This window comes from Anomalospiza imberbis, chromosome 29 (assembly GCF_031753505.1).
Source record: "Anomalospiza imberbis isolate Cuckoo-Finch-1a 21T00152 chromosome 29, ASM3175350v1, whole genome shotgun sequence".
NCBI lineage: Eukaryota > Metazoa > Chordata > Aves > Passeriformes > Viduidae > Anomalospiza > Anomalospiza imberbis.
In genome coordinates, this window is record NC_089709.1 from 1,434,288 (window position 1) to 1,453,661 (window position 19,374).

General features: G+C 68.1%; 1 protein-coding gene and 1 long non-coding RNA gene across 2 annotated transcripts; both read right to left on the reverse strand.

Annotated features, from left to right (window-relative positions):
* Positions 1-261: 261 nt before the first annotated feature.
* NECTIN4 (nectin cell adhesion molecule 4) lies at positions 262-13,089 on the reverse strand. Its single transcript, XM_068174953.1, has 9 exons — positions 12,902-13,089; positions 8,065-8,412; positions 6,803-7,093; positions 5,795-5,909; positions 4,789-4,952; positions 2,720-2,867; positions 2,386-2,464; positions 1,241-1,345; positions 262-531 (listed from the first exon to the last, which is right to left on the reverse strand). Exons 1-9 carry the CDS (start codon positions 12,966-12,968, stop codon positions 265-267), a joined length of 1,584 nt encoding a protein of 527 aa, XP_068031054.1. The 5' UTR covers positions 12,969-13,089; the 3' UTR covers positions 262-264.
* Positions 13,090-15,298: 2,209 nt separating this feature from the next.
* Positions 15,299-18,483, reverse strand: LOC137463702 (uncharacterized). The gene is made up of 3 exons (XR_010993964.1): positions 18,321-18,483; positions 15,917-16,051; positions 15,299-15,407 (listed from the first exon to the last, which is right to left on the reverse strand). It is a non-coding gene; the product is annotated as an uncharacterized lncRNA (long non-coding RNA).
* Between the last annotated feature and the right edge of the window lie 891 nt (positions 18,484-19,374).

Here is a 19,374-nt window from a genome sequence, read left to right on the forward strand (position 1 = left end):
CCACACCAGCAGGGAGGTGACACCTGGGGACTGAAGTCCATCCTTGACCCCACACCAGCAGGGAGGTGACACAGTCCTGGGGCACTGTCCTTGTCCCCAACCCCACACCAGCAGGGAGGTGACACCCGAGGACCAGAGTCCATCTTGACCCCACACCAGCAGGGAGGTGACACCCGGGGACCAGAGCAGTGGGGACAGAGCCAGGTGGGTGGGGGGGGGGCTGGCTGTCCCCAGGTGTCCCCAGGTGTCCCCCCGGTGCCCGGCTCACACCAGGTGGCCGCGGCCGTTGATGTAGATGCCGTTGGAGCTGGGCTTGGCCTGCAGCATCCCGTTCTCCTGCACGAAGTGCGTCATGGCCGCCTTGATGGGGTCCCCCCCGCCGCCCCCCTCCTCCTCCTCCTCCTTGGGGTCCTTCCCGCCAGGCGCCGGCGGCGCCGCGGTGACAACGGGGACAACGGGGACGTCGGTCTGCGTCTCGATCTCCCGCACCGTGGAGAGCGTGGAGTAACTGCGGCCCTCGGGCTCCTCGCTCTGGGGACAAGGGACACGTCAGGGGCGCCACCGGGCATGGGGTGGGGATTGATGGGGACATGGGCACCGTGGGGACATGGAGACCCATGGGGACAAAGGGACCACTGGGGACATGGGGACCATGGGGACCAGTGAGGACATGGACACCGTGGGGACATCAGCACCGTGGGGACACGGGGACCACTGGGGACATTGGCACCATGAGGACATGGGGACCATTGGGAACATGGACAAGTGGGGACATCAGCACCGTGGGGACATGGGGACCAAGGGAGACCATTGGGACATGGGGACATGGCATTGATGGGGACATGGGGACCATGGGGACATGGCATTGATGGGGACATGGGCACTGATGGGGACACGGGGACCATGGGGACGTGGCATTGATGGGGACATTGCCACCATGAGGACATAGGGACTGCTGGGGACACCGACACTGCTGGGGACATGGGTGCCACCAGGGACATGGCCACCGTGGGGACATGGACATCACTTGGGACACGGACACTGATCAGAACAAGGGCAGGCAAGGACAGGGACACCAATGGGGACACGGGGAGGACCGGGTGACGTGGGCACCATGGGGACATGGGCATCACCAGTGACACGGGCACTGTGGGGGACATGGGTGACAGGAGTGTCACTGGGGACACAGACACCCCCAGGAACACGGTGCCCCCGTGTCCCTCGTGTCCCCGTGTCTCACCATGGCGGAGCAGATGCTGGTGCCACGCAGGCTGTCCCCTCGCAGGCTGTCCCCTCGCAGGCTGCCCTGGCGACTCTCCGTCCGCAGCTGCAGCGTCTCCTCCAGCTGGGACAGCCTGGTCAGCACCCAGGACACCCCACAGACACCCCACGGACACCCCTGGACACCCCACAGTCCAGCCCCATGGACTGACCCCATGGACACTGCATGGACATGCCTGGAGACCCCATGGACATTCCATGGACACCGCATGGACACCCCGAAGTCTGACCCCATGGACATCCCATGGACACCCCGAAGTCTGACCCTGGGGACACTCCATGGACACCCCAAAGTCTGACCCCATGGACACCCCATGGACACCGCATGGACACCCCAAAGTCTGACCCCATGGACACCCCATGGACACCCCAAAGTCTGACCCCATGGACACCCCATGGACACCGCATGGACACCCCAAAGTCTGACCCTGGGGACACTCCATGGACACCGCATGGACACCCCAAAGTCTGACCCCATGGACACCCCATGGACACCGCATGGACACCCCAAAATCTGACCCCATGGACACCCCATGGACACCCCATGGACACCCCAAAGTCTGACCCCATGGACACCCCATGGACACCGCATGGACACCCCAAAGTCTGACCCTGGGGACACTCCATGGACACCCCATGGACACCCCAAAATCTGACCCCATGGACACCCCATGGACACCGCATGGACACCCCTAAGTCTGACCCTGGGGACACTCCATGGACACCGCATGGACACCCCAAAGTCTGACCCCATGGACACCCCATGGACATTTCTTGGACACCCCAAGGACACCCCAAAGTCTGAGCCCAAGGACACTCCATGGATACCCCATGGACACCCCAAAGTCTGACCCCATGGACACCCCATGGACATTTCTTGGACACCCCAAGGACACCCCAAAGTCTGACCCGGTGGACACTCCATGGACACCCCAAAGTCTGACCCCATGGACACCCCATGGACATTTCTTGGACACCCCAAGGACACTCCATGGACACCCCACAGCCCAACCCAAGCCCCTTTCCTTGGGCACCCCAAGGCTCAGCTCCCCCCACCCCAGGCCCCCCAAGCCCCTCCTGGCCCCCCGGTTTCCGTGTCCCCACCTGTGCCCGGGGGTCGCTGCTGTGGCTGGAGTGGAGCCTCCGGATGGAATTTTCCCGGGTCAGCGTCAGCTCCTCCTCGCTGGGGACACGGGGGACACTCAGCACCGGTGTCCCCTCCCCTGTCCCCTCATGTCCTGCTGTATCCCCCCGTGTCCTCCCGTGTCCCCTCGTGGCCATCTCCCACATCCCCAGTGTCACCCATGTCCCCGTGGGGTGTCCCACCCTTGTCCTGCCGTGTCCCCCGTGTCCCTTGTGTCCTGCCATGTCCCCATGTCCCTTCATGTACCCGTGTCCCTCTGTGTCCCCCCATGTCCCCCCGTGTCCCCTCCCTTACTACTTCTCGGAGATGCGCTGGGTCTTGCGTTTGTGGTACAGGGTCATGACCACCACGACGATGACGAGGACGCAGAGCAGGACGGCGGCGATGACCCCGACCACGACCACCGAGGCCGACACCAGGTCCACGCGGCGCACGGTGTCCTCTGCGGGACCCCACGGGGGTCAGGGGACACCCCAAACCGGGGGGACACCCCACAGGGGTCAGGGGACACCCCGAACCGGGGGGACACCCCACAAGGGTCAGGGGACACCCCAGAAGGATCAGGGAACATCCCAAAAGGATCAGGGGACACCCCGAACCAGGGGGACATCCCATGGGGGTCAGGGGACACCCCAAAAGGATCAGGGGACATCCCAAAAGGATCAGGGGACACCCCACAGGGGTCAGGGGACATCCCAAACCATGGGGACATCCCATGGGGGTCAGGGGACACCCCAAAAGGATCAGGGGACATCCCAAAAGGATCAGGGGACACCCCGAACCAGGGGGACATCCCATGGGGGTCAGGGCACACCCCAAAAGGATCAGGGGACACCCCACAGGGGTCAGGGGACATCCCAAACCATGCGGACATCCCATGGGCGTCAGGGGACACCCCAAAAGGATCAGGGGACATCCCAAAAGGATCAGGGGACACCCCACAGGGGTCAGGGGACATCCCGAACCATGGGGACATCCCATGGGGGTCAGGGGACACCCCAAAAGGATCAGGGGACATCCCAAAAGGATCAGGGGACACCCCACAGGGGTCAGGGGACATCCCAAACCATGCGGACATCCCATGGGGGTCAGGGGACACCCCAAAAGGATCAGGGGACACCCCAAAAGGATCAGGGGACACCCCACAGGGGTCAGGGGACATCCCAAACCATGGGGACATCCCATGGGGGTCAGGGGACACTCCAAAAGGATCAGGGGACATCCCAAATCGGGGGGACACTCCACAAGGGTCAGGGGACATCCCGCGTGGGTCAGGCGACACCCCAAACTGGGGGAGACCCCAAAGGGGTCAGTGGGACACCCCAAAAGGTGGTGTGGGACAGTGGGTGGGTGACCAGTGGGTTGGAATGGACAGCAAGAGGTGTCAGAGGGACAGATGGACAGACAAATCCATGGATGGACAAGTCCATGGACGGACAGATGGATGGACAGATGGACGAGTCCATGGATGGGTGGGTGGAGGGGTGTCCATGATCAGATGGACTGACAAGGACTTCCAGGGGTGGGAGGATGGACAGATGGACAGGTCCGTGGATGGACAAGCCCGTGGACGTTGTGTGGGTGGGTGACCAATGGGTGGGGATGGACAGCGAGAGGTGTCAGAGGGACGGATGGACAGACGGATGGATGGACAGATGGACGGATAAGCAGGAATCTGGAGGCATGGCCAGATGAGTGAGTGGACAGGAGGGTGGATGAGTGGACAGAAGGACGGAGGAGTGGACGGAAGGGTGGATGAGTGGACAGAAGGACGGAGGAGTGGACGGAAGGGTGGATGAGTGGACAGAAGGATGGATGAGTGGACAGAAGGGCGGATGAGTGGACAGAAGGGTGGATGAGTGGACGGAAGGACGGATGAGTGGACAGAAGGGTGGATGAGTGGACAGAAGGGCGGAGGAGCGGACGGAAGGGTGGATGAGTGGACAGAAGGGCAGAGGAGTGGACAGAAGGACGGATGAGTGGACAGAAGGACGGGTTAGGGGACGGAAGGGTGGAGGAGTGGACGGCAGGGCGGGTGAGCAGGCAGTGAGTAAAGCAGGGCTGGATGAGCACACGATGAGTGGACGGGCGTGGAGGAGGGATGGACGTTGGTGGGATGGGCACAGGAAGGGAGGAGCAGAGGAGGGAGGGACAGACGGGTGGATGGATGTGTGGATGGACAGATGGACAGATGAGTGGGTGGACAAGTGGATGGATGGATGGATGGATGGATGGATGGATGGGTGGACAAGTGGATGGACAGACAGACAGATACAGAAACCAAGCCCAGCACTCCCCTCACCACACTCTGTCCCTTCTGTTACCCCCACCCTCGGAGGTGTCCCCGCCGCCGCTGTCCCCACCTGTGGCGCGTCCCCGGATGCTGACGTTGGCCCGGGCCTCCTTGGCGGCCACGCGGTTGGACACTCGGCACACGTAGTCACCGGCGTCGGCCACGGCCAGCGGCCGCTGGAACAGCAGCGTGTCGCCCTTGGCCCTGACGCCCGCGGGCAGCGGCCCATCCACCCTGCGGTGACAGCCTGGTGTCAGCCCCGGTGACAGCCCCGGTGACAGCCCCGGTGACAGCCCCCATGATAACCCCCAGTGACAGCCCCAGTGACAGCCCAGTGTCAGCCCCGGTGACAGCCCCGGTGACAGCCCCGGTGATAACCCCCAGTGACAGCCCCGGTGACAGCCCTGGTGACAGCCCCCATGATAACCCCCAGTGACAGCCCCGGTGACAGCCCCCAGTGACAGCCACGGTGTCAGCCCCGGTGTCAGCCCCGGTGTCAGCCCCTGATAACAACCCCTGGTAACAGCCCTGGTGACATCTCCTCATGACAGCCCCTGATGACAACCCCCAGTGACAGCTCCCAGTGTCAGCCCCCCGGTGACATCTCCCGGTGACACCCCCCGGCCTGCCCGGGCAGGTGGTGGCGGTGCCATCAAAGCCGGCGGTGCCGGTTCCCACGGGTGACGCCCAGCCGGGCACCGCGGGGCCTGTCCGGGCACGCGGCACTGCCAGGCCCAGCCACGGCGGCACCGGCACCGGCACGGGCGTGGGCAGGGATTGGGATTGGGGAGGTGTGGCAGGGACAGGAGGGACACGGCAGGGACATGGGGGACATGGCAGGGACAGGGAGGGACCAGCACAGGCGGCGGGGACACAGCAGGGCCACGGGACATGGCCAGGACACGGACACGGTCGGGGGGACACGGTGGGGACAGAGCCGGGGCAGGGGACGCCGTAGGGACACGAACTTGCTCCAGACCCTGTTGGGGACACAGCCGTGCTCTGGGGACACAGGGGGTGAGGGGACCCAGGGCAGGGGGCTGTAGGGAGGTGACAGGGGGTGACAGTGGCCTCACCGTGTCCAGTTGTAGGTCGGGGGGGGGTTGCCGTCCCCCAGGCAGGTCAGCGCCGCCCCCTCCATCCCCTCCTGCCACTCGGCCGTGTGGCCCAGCACCGACGCGTCCGACAGGTCTGGGGACACGGGGACACCGAGGGGACAGTCAGGGGACAAGGTCCCACGGCCCCGCTGTGCCCCCCATGGCCACAGTGTCCCCCTGTGTCCCTCACCCTCCCCACACCCAGTGTCCCACCCTCCGTGTCCCCAAGGTCCTCCGTGCCAGCATCCCCCAGTGTCACCTGTGTCCCCCATGTCCCCAGCACCCTCCACCTGCCCAGTGCCCACCATGTCCCCAAAGTCCCCAGTGCCCCCAGTGCTCCCCACGATTCTCATGTCCCCAGTGTCCCCCATGTCCCCAGCGCCCCCCTCACCCTCCACGTCCCCTGTGCCCAGGATGTCCCCAAGACCCTCCATGTCCCCAGTGTCCTCCACACCTCTCGATATCCCCAGTGCCTCTGTGTCCCTCAAGGCTCTCCATGTCCCCAGTGCCCATCATGTCCCCAGGACCTTTCATGTCCCCATGCCCCCAAATGTCCCCCATGCCCCCAATGCCCTCCATGTCCCCCCTGTCCCCAATGTCCCCCCTGTCCCCAGTGCCCCTACATGTCCCCAGTGCTCTCCACAGAACCCCTGTCCCCAATGTCCTCCTTGTCCCCAGTGCTCCTCCATGTCCCCAACTCCTTCCATGTCCCCAACACCCTCCATGTCCCCTGTCATCCCCCACGTCCCCAGTGTCCCCATGTCCCCAGTGCTCCCCCTGTCCCCAATGCCCTCCATGTCCCCAACTCCTTCCACGTCCCCAATGCCCATCACACCCCATGTCCCCAACACCCTCCATGTCCCCTGTCAACCCCCACGTCCCCAACACCCCCCACACCCCCCCTGTCCCCAATGCCCCCTCACATCCCCAAGGCCCCCCATGTCCCCCACGCCCCCCCCTGCCCCCCGGCGGTGCCCGCTGGCGCACAGGCGACGCTGAGCAGGTGGGTGATCCTCTTCTCGTGGCGCAGGCCGGGGTGTGCCACCACGCAGGTGAGGCTCTTGCCGTTCATGCTGCGCCCGGGCACCAGGAAGAACTCGCTGGTGACCGAGGCCGAGCGCGCGTGGGCCGAGCGCCGCGTGGCGTTGGTGCCGCGCACCTCGGTCTCCCAGCGCACCGAGGGCACCGGGCTGCCCTCGGCCGTGCACGAGGCCGCCAGCGTCCGGCCCTGGCCCTCCTCCAGCGGCGGGCCCGGGTTCAGGATGGGCAGCGGTGGCACTGCCAGGGGGACAGGGCGGTCAGGCGCGCGGTGGGGGCGTCGGGGGTGGTGACGCGGGTGGGTCGTTTGGGCGCTCGGTGTGTTGGCGGTGTGTGGAGCGTCCCTGTTGTGTCCCCAGTGCCTTCCGTGTCCCCAAGGTCCCCAGATCCCCCATGCTCATGGTGTTCCCCCTGCCCTCCACGTGCCCCATGTCCCCTGTGCCCCCCATACCCTCCATGTCCCATATGTCCCCATGTCCCCTGTGCCCCCCATACCCTCCATGTCCCATATGTCCCCATGTCCCCTGTGCCTCATGTGCCCGGTCCCATGTGCCCCATGTCCCCTGTACCCCCATATCCCCCATGTCCCCTATCCCACGTGCCCCATGTCCCCAGCCCCACGTGCCCCATGTCCCCTATGTCCCCTGTACCCGCCATGTCCCCTATCCCACGTGCCCTATGTCCCCTGTCCCCCATGTCCCCTGTGTCCCACACGCCCCATGTGTCCCCAGCCCCACGTGCCCCACATGCTCCATGTCCCCTGTGTCCCATGTGCCCCATGTCCCCTGCACCCCCATACCCCACATGCCCCATGTCCCGTGTCCCGCGTGCCCCACAGGTCCCCAGCCCCACATTCCCCACGTCCCTGTCCCCCGTCCCCCGTGTCCCATGTGTCCCCAGCCCCACATTCCCCACGTCCCTGTCCCCCGTCCCCCGTGTCCCATGTGTCCCCAGCCCCACATTCCCCACATCCCTGTCCCCCGTCCCCCGTGTCCCATGTGTCCCCAGCCTCACATGCCCCACATGCCCAATGTCCCCGGTCCCCCATGTCCCCTGTGTCCCACATGCCCCATATGCCTCATGTCCCTGTCCCATGTCCCCTGTCCCGTGCCCCACGTGCCCCCAGCCCCACATGCCCCACGTCCCTGCCCCCTGCCCCGTGCCCCACGTGTCCCCCACCCCACGTCCCTGTCCCCTGTCCCCGTGCTCACCCAGCACCCTGAGCGTGAGGCGCCCCTCGAAGTTGCCCATGGGGAAGGTGATCAGGTGGCACTCGTAGTCGCCCTCGTCGCCCTGCACGGCGTTGCGCAGGACGATGGCCCCGTCGCCCAGGTCGCCGTGGCCGTGGCGCAGCACGCGGCCGGCGAAGGGCTCCTGCACGTGCTCGCCGTGCTGCGGGTTCAGCACGGCCACCTCGGCGGGCACCGCGCCCGGGCTGCGCTTCAGCCACGTCACCTGCACCACCTGCTCCTGCTCCTGCGCCCGGTACCGGCACGGCAGCACCACGTCCTGCCCCAGCACGGCCGTCACGCTGCGCGGCACCTCCACGCGGCCACCGCCTGCGGGACAGGGGTGACACCTGAGTGACACCTGAGGGACACCCGAGGGACACCTGAGGGACACCCGAGGGACACCTGTCTGTGGGTACAGGCACCTCCACGCAGCCACCGCCTGCGGGACAGGGGTGACACCTGAGTGACACCTGAGGGACACCCGAGTGACACCTGAGGGACACCTGTCTGTGGGTACAGGCACCTCCACGCAGCCACCGACTGCAGGACAGGGGTGACACCTGAGGGACACCTGAGGGACACCCGAGGGACACCCGAGGGACACCTGTCTGTGGGTACAGGCACCTCCACGCAGCCACCGCCTGTGGGACAGGGGTGACACCTGAGTGACACCTGAGGGACACCTGAGGGACACCCGAGGGACACCTGAGTGTGACACCTGTGAGGGACATCTGTGAGGGACACCAGGGACACCTGAGTGTGACACCTGTGAGGGACACCCGAGTGACACCTGAGGAACACCTGTCTGTGGGTACAGGCACCGCCATGCGGCCACCGCCTGCAGGACAGGGGGTGACACCTGAGTGACACTTGAGGGACAGCTGACTGTGACACCCGAGTGACACCTGAGGGACACCCGAGTGACACCTGAGTGACACCTGAGGGACACCCGAGGGACACCTGTCTGTGGGTACAGGCACCTCCACACGGCCACCACCTGTGGGACAGGGGTGACACCTGAGTGTGACACCTGAGGGACACCTGAGGGACACCCGAGGGACACCTGAGTGTGACACCTGTGAGGGACACCTGTCTGTAGGTACAGGCACCTCCACGCAGCCACCGCCTGCAGGACAGGGGTGACACCTGAGGGACACCTGAGGGACACCCAAGGGACACCTGTCTGTGGGTACAGGCACCTCCACACAGCCACCGCCTGCGGGACAGGGGTGACACCTGAGGGACACCCGAGTGACACCCGAGGGACACCTGAGTGTGACACCTGTGAGGGACACCTGTGAGGGACACCTGTCTGTGGGTACAGGCACCTCCACGCAGCCACCGCCTGCAGGACAGGGGTGACACCTGAGGGACACCTGAGGGACACCCAAGGGACACCTGTCTGTGGGTACAGGCACCTCCACGCAGCCACCGCCTGCAGGACAGGGGTGACACCTGAGTGACACCTGAGGGACACCTGAGTGACACCCAAGGGACACCTGTCTGTGGGTACAGGCACCTCCACACAGCCACTGCCTGTGAGGACATGGGGACAGGGGCTGACACCTGAATGTGTCACCTGTGTGAGCAGGTGTGGCACTGAGCGGGCACAGGGATGGGCAGGGGGACATGGTGGGGACAGGGATGTGGCACCTCCACACCCCCCCACCTGTGGGGACACACGGGGACCTCAGTGTGGCCCCTGTGTCACCTGTGGGCACCAGGTGTGATACCAGGTGTGCAAGGGGCTGTGGGACACCCACGTGTCCCCTGCGCCACCACCTGTGGGCACCTGGGGTGATGTCGAGTGTACGAGAGCACACCTGGGCACACCTGGGGACACCTGCACGGGGCTCGGGGACACCCGGGTACACCTGGGCACACCTGGGGACACCTGCACGGGGCTCGGGGACACCCGGGTACACCTGGGCACACCTGGGGACACCTGGGCACACCTGGGGACACCCGGGTACACCTGGGCACACCTGGGGACACCTGGGGACACCTGGGGACACCCGGGTACACCTGGGCACACCTGGGGACACCTGCATAGGGCTCGGGGACACCTGGGTACACCTGGGCACAGCTGGGGACACCTGCACAGGGCTCGGGGACACCCGGGTACACCTGGGCACACCTGCACGGGGCTCGGGGACACCCGGGTACACCTGGGCACACCTGGGCACACCTGGGGACACCTGCACAGGGCTCGGGGACACCCGGGTACACCTGGGCACACCTGGGCACACCTGCACAGGGCTCGGGGACACCCGGGTACACCTGGGCACACCTGGGCACACCTGCACAGGGCTCGGGGACACCCGGGTACACCTGGGCACACCTGGGGACACCTGTGCTTGCCCTCACATCCATGCAGGAGCCCTTGGGCACACTCGCACACACCTGGGCACACCTGCAGGATTTGGGGTTCAGGTTGGGGGGCTGGCTGGGGTTTGGGGTGCAGGATTTGGGGTTCGGGTGCTGGGGGCTGATCGGGGGGTTTGGGGTGCAGATTTGGGGTGCAGCTTTTGGGGTGCAGGAATTGGGGAGCGGGTTTGGGAGGCCGATCGGGAGATGTGGGGTGCGATTCTGGGGTGCGGTTTTGGGGTCTGGCTGAGTGTTTGGGGTGCGAGTTCGGGGTGCAGGGTTTGGGGGGGCTGATCGGGGCAGGGAGGTTTGAGGTGCATTTTTGGGGCTGCAGATTTGGGGTGCGGTTTTGGGGGCTGGCTAAGGTTTTCAGGGCAGGTTTGGGGTGCAGGATTTGGGACTCACTAGGCGCCTTTAGGTGCGAGTTTGGGGTGCAGGGTTTGGGGGGCTGCGGTGCATTTTTGGAGGTGCATTTTTGGGAGGGGGCGTGTCCCGCAGGTCTGGGGGGGCGTGTCCCGCCCCGCCGCCGCCGCCGCCGCCAGAAGCGGCCGGGCCGGCCCGTCCAGCCCAACCGGCCGGGACGGATCCCGCGCTGCCACCCCCGCCGAGCCCCCCGGGGGCTCCCCAAAATGCCCCCCTCCATCCCAACCCCCCCGAGGACCCCCGGGTTCATTAACCCTTTCAATAAGTGCCCCGCAGCCTCCCCGCGCTGCCCCCGCCGCCTCCACGTGCCTCAGTTTCCCCGAGCGCCTCCGCGCTCGCAGAGCGAACGGGGAGCTCGGGGGGGGGGGGGGGTCCCGGGAAGGCTCCGGCGAGGCGGGGGGGACCCCGCGGGGGTCGCGGCGGCCTTGGGGCGGTTCTGGGGTTCCGTGGGGAGGTTCCCCCCTCGGGGCGTCCCCACCCAGCGGGGCGCGAGCGCGTGGGAACCGGCGCGGGGAACCGGCTGAACCGGCCCCGCGGCCCCCACGCCCCGGCCGCGCGCGCGGGGGGGGGGGGGGGGGGGGGGGCCAAAACAGCCCCGGCAGCGGGGAACGGGGGGTCCCGGGGGGTCCCGGGGATGGGGGTGGGGTTGGGGTGGGGGGGTTTCCACCCGAACTCCCACGGGGGTGCCCGTGGGGGCAGAGCCCCGCGCTGGGGGGAGGGGAGCCGCTCGGGGCGGTTTTTTCCCACGGGGACGCGCGCGCACGTGCGGGGCCGCCCCCCTGTCCCCTCACCCCGGGAGGGGGGGGGGGGTGGGGACACACGCGTGGAGGGACCACCACACCCCCCCCCCCCAAAAAAAAAAAAAAAAAAAAAAAAAGCGCGCACACGCGCGTGGGAAGCCCTTGCACGCGCGTGTGCTCCCCACGCCACCGCGGGGCTCCGAGGCGGGCGCGGGGACCCCCCGGAACCCCCCCCGTGGGGCGCGGGTCGCGCATGTGGGGGGGGGGGGGGGATCAGGACCCCCGGGGTGCAGCCGGTGACCCGCGAGGGGGGGGGGGGTGTGGATCCCAGCCCGTTCCCACGGGTGTCGAGGGGAAACTGAGGCACGGCGGGGGAGGCGGGGCGGGGCAGAGCAGGGGACATCCCCCCCCCACACACAACCTGCGTGGGACCCCAAAAAGGGGGCGGGGGTAGGGGCAAGGGGGAAGGGGAGGGGGCGGGACCCCCACCCCCAATCCCCGGGGCATCCCGGTGTCGCCGTTCCCACGGTTTGTCCCCCGCCGGGTGTCCCCAGCGGGGTCCGCGTGCCCTGCGGGAGGAGGGGGGGGAGCGGAGCCCACGCAGAGGCGCAGGTGCGCACCCACGGGCACGCGCGCGGGTGTGCGCGCACACGCGTGTGAATCGCCCGCGGCGCGGGCCGCCCCCCCCCCCCCCCCCACGCCCCCCACGCGGCGCGGGGACACTCGGACACGCGCGCACGGACACTCGGACACGCGCGCACGGACACTCGGACACGCGCGCACCGACACTCGGACACGCGCGCCCCGACACGCGGGGCCGCAGGTGCGCGGGCCCGCAGGTGCACACGCGAGCGCTCCCACGTACACGCGCGCTCACACCTGCACACGCGTGTGCGCGCACACCCGCGCGCGCCCCCGCGGCTGCCCCCCCATTCCCCCCCCCCCCACCACCGTCCCGCCGCTGCCCCCGGCCCCGGTTTCATTTTCCCGGTTCCGCTTTCGCCCTCCCCTCCCTGGTTTCACCCCACCCCACCCCCCCCCCCCTCCGCGGGAGCCGCTGCCCCCCCGGTCCCGGTTCGGCCCCTCCGGGGGCTGCCGGTGCCCCCCGGGAGCTCCGGGCTGTCCCCGGTGCCTCCGACCCTCGGTGCCGGTTGGGGGGAACCCTGAGAGCCGCCGCTGCCGTTCCCACCCCCGTCCCGGCTCGCAGCCGGGACAGCCGCTCCCGGTCCTTATCCCGGTGCCGGTCCTTATCCCGGTGCCTGTCCCGGTGCCCCCGTGGCCCTTACCGCTCACGGCGAGGAGGAAGCTGAGCAGGAGCACGGGTGCCCCGGGCCGCATCCCGCGGGGGTCCATGCGGAGCGCTCCGGGCTCACGGCGCGGCTCGGCCCCCGGCCAGCACCATCCGGGCCGGAGCGGGCCCCACCGGCACCGCCGGGACAGCCCGGGACGCTCCGGGACAGCCCCGGTCCCACTGCGCAGAAGCCTCGGCGGCTCCCTCCGGGCGGTACCGGGCGGAACCGGGAGCCACCGGCAGCCAGCGGGAGCCACCGGGACGCACCGAGGGGCTCCGGGCTGAGCCGGGCCGGGCCGCGCCGGGCGGGACCGGACGGGACCGGGGCCGATCGGGCCGAGCCGGGCCGGTGGCGGCGGAGGGGCCGGTGCTGCTCGGCTGCGGGACGGGACCGGGGCAGGGGCGGGGCGGGGCCGGGGGGCGGGGCCTGGCGGGGTGGGGCAGGGGGCGGGGCCGGGCGGGGCGGACCGGTCCGGCAGGTCGGGCCGGGGGGCGGGGCCGAGGGCGCGGCCTTAAAAGGGCGATGGCCGCGGGGGGAGCGGTGGGGCCACACCCGGCGGGGGGAGCGGGGACGGCCGGGAGCGCTCCCAGTAACCCTCCACGGACCTCCCAGTGCTCCCAGTAACCCTCCACGGACCTCCCAGTGCTCCCAGTAACCCCTCACAGACCTCCCAGTGCTCCCAGTAACCCTCCACGGACCTCCCAGTGCTCCCAGTAACCCTCCACGGACCTCCCAGTGCTCCCAGTAACCGTCCGTGGACCTCCCAGTGCTCCCAGTAACCCTCCGTGGCATCCCCAGTGCTCCCAGTAACCCTCCACGGACCTCCCAGTGCTCCCAGTAACCCTCCAGGGACCTCCCAGTGCTCCCAGTAACCGTCCGTGGACCTCCCAGTGCTCCCAGTAACCCTCCACGGACCTCCCAGTGCTCCCAGTAACCCTCCGTGGACCTCCCAGTGCTCCCAGTAACCCTCCGTGGCATCCCCAGTGCTCCCAGTAACCCTCCACGGACCTCCCAGTGCTCCCAGTAACCCTCCGTGGACCTCCCAGTGCTCCCAGTAACCCTCCGTGGCATCCCCAGTGCTCCCAGTAACCCTCCGTGGCATCCCCAGTGCTCCCAGTAACCCTCCACGGACCTCCCAGTGCTCCCAGTAACCCTCCACGGACCTCCCAGTGCTCCCAGTAACCCCTCACAGACCTCCCAGTGCTCCCAGTAACCCTCCACGGACTTCCCAGTGCTCCCAGTAACCCTCCACGGACCTCCCAGTGCTCCCAGTAACCCCTCACAGACCTCCCAGTGCTCCCAAAAACCCTCCGTGGACCTCCCAGTGCTCCCAGTAACCCTCCGTGGCATCCCCAGTGCTCCCAGTAACCCTCCACGGACCTCCCAGTGCTCCCAGTAACCCTCCAGGGACCTCCCAGTGCTCCCAGTAACCGTCCGTGGACCTCCCAGTGCTCCCAGTAACGCTCCACGGACCTCCCAGTGCTCCCAGTAACCCTCCGTGGCATCCCCAGTGCTCCCAGTAACCCTCCACGGACCTCCCAGTGCTCCCAGTAACCGTCCGTGGACCTCCCAGTGCTCCCAGTAACCCTCCGTAGCATCCCCAGTGCTCCCAGTAACCCTCCGTGGACCTCCCAGTGCTCCCAGTAATCCTCCGTGGACCTCCCAGTGCTCCCAGTAACCCTCCACGGACCTCCCAGTGCTCCCAGTAACCCTCCGTGGACCTCCCAGTGCTCCCAGTAACCCTCCGTGGACCTACCAGTGCTCCCAGTAATCCTCCGTGGACCTCCCAGTGCTCCCAGTAACCCTCCACGGACCTCCCAGTGCTCCCAGTAACCCTCCGTAGCATCCCCAGTGCTCCCAGTAACCGTCCGTGGCATCCCCAGTGCTCCCAGTAAGCCCCATGGACCTCCCAGTGACATCCCCATGGATTTCCCAGTGCTCCCAGTAACCCTCCATGGCACTCCCAGTGCCACCCAGACCTCCCAGTGTTCCCAGTAACCCTCCATGGTACCCCCAGTGCCCCCTCCCAGTGCTCCCAGTAACCCTCATGGCACTCCCAGTGTTCCCAGTAACCCTCCGTGGTACCCCCAGTGCCCCTCGTATTCCTCCCAGTCCATTCCAGCCCCTCACCAATGCTCCCAGCGCGCCCCCCAATCCTTCCCCTTTGCCCCCCCAGCATATCCCAGTTCCTTCCCACAGCTGGGAGACGTCACCGACACCCCCAAAAGTTTTGGGATCCCCAGATTTCCCCGGACCCCACAGGGAAACCCACGGGGAGTTGGTGGGCGGGGGGGTGTGGGAATTTATTGGCACAGCGAAATTTGGGAAATTTGGGAAAAGCCGGGAATGGGAGCGGGAGGGATCAGCAGAGGCCGGACCCAGCTGAACACACCCGGGGGACCCCAAAATTGGAGAGGGAAACGGGGACCCCCTCAGGACCCCCCAACTTCGGAGCTCTCCGGGGACGGATCCTTGGAAGCGGAGCAGATGTGGAAAATCCCTGGGGGGGGGGGAGGAGGAAGAGGGAGGTGGGAAAAGGGGGGGTTAGGGGGGTGAGGAGGGGATTTGGGAACCCCAAAATTACCCCCAAAAATTGGGGGGGGGGCCCCGAAATCCCACCCCCTGCAGAGCCTGGGCACAGCTTAGGGCAGGGATGGGCACCGCGACCCCTGTGACCCCCCCCCCCGTTCCCGTGACCCCCCCAATCCCTTGATCGTCCCAGTCCCTGTGACCCTCCCCGGCCCTTCCCGTTTCTCCCCCCGTTCCGGTGCCCCCCCCTCCCCCCGCCCCGTTTTCCCTCCCGTTCCCGTGCTCCCTCTAATTCCCCTGATCCCCCAATCCCTGTGACCCGCCCCCCGTTCCCCCCCCAATTCCCCCTTCCTCCCGTTCCCGTTCTCCCCTCATTCCCGTTTCCCCCCCCCGTTTCCCTCCCCCCTCGATCCCCGGTTCCGCCCCCCACCCCGTTTCCCCCCCCCCCCCGCCCCATTCCGGTCCTCCCGGTCGCGGTACCGGCCGAGCCCAGCAGCAGCGCCGCCAGCCAGCCCAGGATGAAGGACCAGGAGAAGCTCCAGGAGCTGCGGGGGGGCTCCAGCAGGGCCAGGGCCCCCCCCGAGCCCAGCCCCAGCCCCAGCAGCGCCAGCAGCCCTGGGGGGCACGGGGGGGTCAGCGCGGAGGGCAGCGACAGGGACAGGGGACAGTGACAGCAGGGACAGCAGAGCAGGGACAGGGGACAGTTCAGGGCACCGATGATCCCCAAATTCCCACCCTGCAGAGACCAGGGACAGCTCCGGCAGGGGTGACAGTCACAGCAGGGACAGGGGTGACAGTCACAGCAGGGACAGGGGACAGCCCGGGGCGGGGGTGACAGTCACAGCAGGGACAGGGGACAGGGGACAGCTCGGGGCAGCGGTTTCAGTCACAGCAGGGACAGGGGACAGCTCGGGGCGGGGGTGACAGTCACAGCAGGGACAGGGGACAGCTCCGGCAGGGGTGACAGCCACAGCAGGGACAGGGGACAGCCCGGGGCAGCGGTGACAGTCACAGCAGGGACAGGGGTGACAGTCACAGCAGGGACAGGGGACAGCCCGGGGCGGGGGTGACAGCCACAGCAGGGACAGGGGACAGGGGACAGCTCCGGCAGGGGTGACAGTCACAGCAGGGACAGGGGACAGCCCGGGGCAGCGGTGACAGTCACAGCAGGGACAGGGGACAGCTCGGGGCAGCGGTGACAGTCACAGCAGGGACAGGGGACAGCTCGGGGCGGGGGTGACAGTCACAGCAGGGACAGGGGACAGGGGACAGCTCGGGGCAGCGGTTTCAGTCACAGCAGGGACAGGGGACAGCCTGGGGCAGGGGTGACAGCCACAGCAGGGACAGGGGACAGCTCCGGCAGGGGTGACAGCCACAGCAGGGACAGGGGACAGCCCGGGGCAGCGGTGACAGTCACAGCAGGGACAGGGGACAGGGGACAGCCCGGGGCGGGGGTGACAGTCACAGCAGGGACAGGGGACAGCTCCGGCAGGGGTGACAGTCACAGCAGGGACAGGGGACAGGGGACAGCTCCGGCAGGGGTGACAGTCACAGCAGGGACAGGGGACAGCTCGGGGTGGGGATGACAGTCACAGCAGGGACAGGGGACAGCTCCGGCAGGGGTGACAGTCACAGCAGGGACAGGGGTGACAGTCACAGCAGGGACAGGAGACAGCTCGGGGTGGGGATGACAGTCACAGCAGGGACAGGGGACAGCTCCGGCAGGGGTGACAGCCACAGCAGGGACAGGGGTGACAGTCACAGCAGGGACAGGAGACAGCTCGGGGTGGGGATGACAGTCACAGCAGGGACAGGGGACAGCTCCGGCAGGGGTGACAGTCACAGCAGGGACAGGGGACAGGGGACAGCCCGGGGCAGCGGTTTCAGTCACAGCAGGGACAGGGGTGACAGTCACAGCAGGGACAGGGGACAGCCCGGGGCGGGGGTGACAGTCACAGCAGGGACAGGGGACAGGGGACAGCCCGGGGCAGCGGTGACAGTCACAGCAGGGACAGGGGACAGCTCCGGCAGGGGTGACAGTCACAGCAGGGACAGGGGACAGCCCGGGGCAGCGGTGACAGTCACAGCAGGGACAGGGGACAGGGGACAGCCCGGGGCAGGAGTGACAGTCACAGCAGGGACAGGGGACAGCTCCGGCAGGGGTGACAGTCTCAGCAGGGACAGGGGACAGCTCGGACCGGGGGTGACAGTCACAGCAGGGACAGGGGACAGCTCCGGCAGGGGTGACAGCCACAGCAGGGACAGGGGACAGGGAACAGCTCGGGGCAGGAGTGACAGTCACAGCAGGGCCAGGGGACAGCCCGGGGCAGCGGTGACAGTCACAGCAGGGACAGGGGACAGGGGACAGCTCGGGGCGGGGGTGACAATGGGGCAGTGACAGGGGACAGCTCAGTGCCCGATGCCCCCCAAATCCCTGCCCTGCCCAGCGCTGCCCCCCTGGGGACAGTCCCAACCCCCCCGTGTCCCCAGTGTCCCCACGTACCCGACAGCAGCAAGGTGGCCCCGGCCACTCGTGCCCGCGCCCGCCGGGCCCCGCTGGCCCCCACGGGCAGCCCCAGGGCGAGTCCGGCGGCGGCGGCGACCACCGAGAGCAGCAGCAGCGCCCGCGTGGCCTCCAGGAGCGCTGGGGGGAGGGACACGCCTTGGGGACACCGCGGGTGACCCCCCCAGTTCCCGCCCTGCACGGGGACACATCTCCGGGGGACGCTGGGGACACGCGTGGGGACAGCTCTGGGGTTACCCGCGGGTGGCACCGCCGGGGACAGCGGGGACACCACGGGGGGACCCGGGGGTGGGGACATGGGGACAGCTCAGCGCGGGGATGGACCCCCCCAGTTCCCGCCCCCGCGACCCCCGGGCATACCTGGGGTGGTGGCGTGGGGGTGGCACTGTCCCCCGAGGCAGCCGTGCCACAGCCCCAGGCTGGCCGTTCCCCCCGGTGCCCGGCGCTGCACCCAGAAATGGGTGGCGGTGGCGGCCACCAGCAGGGCCAGGCCAGTGGCCCCGCACAGCAGCCCCCCCACCGGCATCCCTGCGGGGACACGGCGACAGCGTGGGGACACGGGGAAAGGTGTGGGGACAGTGTCACGGACACGGGGCCAGTGTGGCGACATCTCTGGGGGGACGTGGGGACAGGCCTGGGGACAGGGTGGGGACATGGGGACAGGCGTGGGGACAGCGTGGGGACATGGGGACAGGCGTGGGGACAGCGTGAGGACACGGGGAGAGTGTGGGGACATCTCTGGGGGACACGGGGACAGCGTAGGGACAGTGGCAGGGACATGGGGACATCCCTGGGTGCACCTGTGGGGGACTCTGGGACAGCGTGGGGACAGCAGTGGGGACACAGGGACAGGGTGGGGACAACGGCAGGGACACAGGGACAGCCCTGGGGACATCTCTGGGGGACACGGAGATCCCCAGGATGTCATCTCATGGCGACAATCATGGGGACATCCCAGGGACATGGGAGTACCCGGAGGGTGGCATCTCCGGGGGACATTGGGGACACCCCTGGGGACATTCCTGGGGGAAGGGGCTACACGGGGGTGGCACCTCTGGGGACAAGGGGACCCTCTGCAGCGGAGGGGGACACGGGGGACATCCCTAGGGGACACCAGAGGGGGGACGCAGGGGACATCGGGGACTCACCTGCCGTCAGCAGCCGCTGTGCCGCTGTCCCACGGCCACCTGTCCCCGTGTCCCGCTGTCCCCCGGGAGGGGACAGGGCCCCCGGCACGTGGCGCTGCCATTGTTGGGGACACAATGGGGGAAGGCTCTGGGTGCTGAGGTGGCACGAGCCTGTCCCCAGCCGGGTGACACCGCGGGGGAGGGGGGGACACGGATGGGTCCCACCACCACCTTGGGGACAGAGGGTGACATCCCCGAGGGCAGGGCCAGCCCAGGCTGGGCTCGGG

Coding starts and splice junctions, on each gene's coding strand:
- NECTIN4 (XM_068174953.1), bottom strand. CDS start 12,968: ATGGACCCCCGCGGGATGCGGCCCGGGGCACCCGTGCTCCTGCTCAGC. Junction 7,094..8,064: donor CCTCACGCTCAGGGTGCTGG/GTGAGCACGGGG, acceptor TCCCCCTGGCAG/TGCCACCGCTGCCCATCCTG. Junction 4,953..5,794: donor CCGACCTACAACTGGACACG/GTGAGGCCACTG, acceptor CTGTCACCGCAG/GGTGGATGGGCCGCTGCCCG.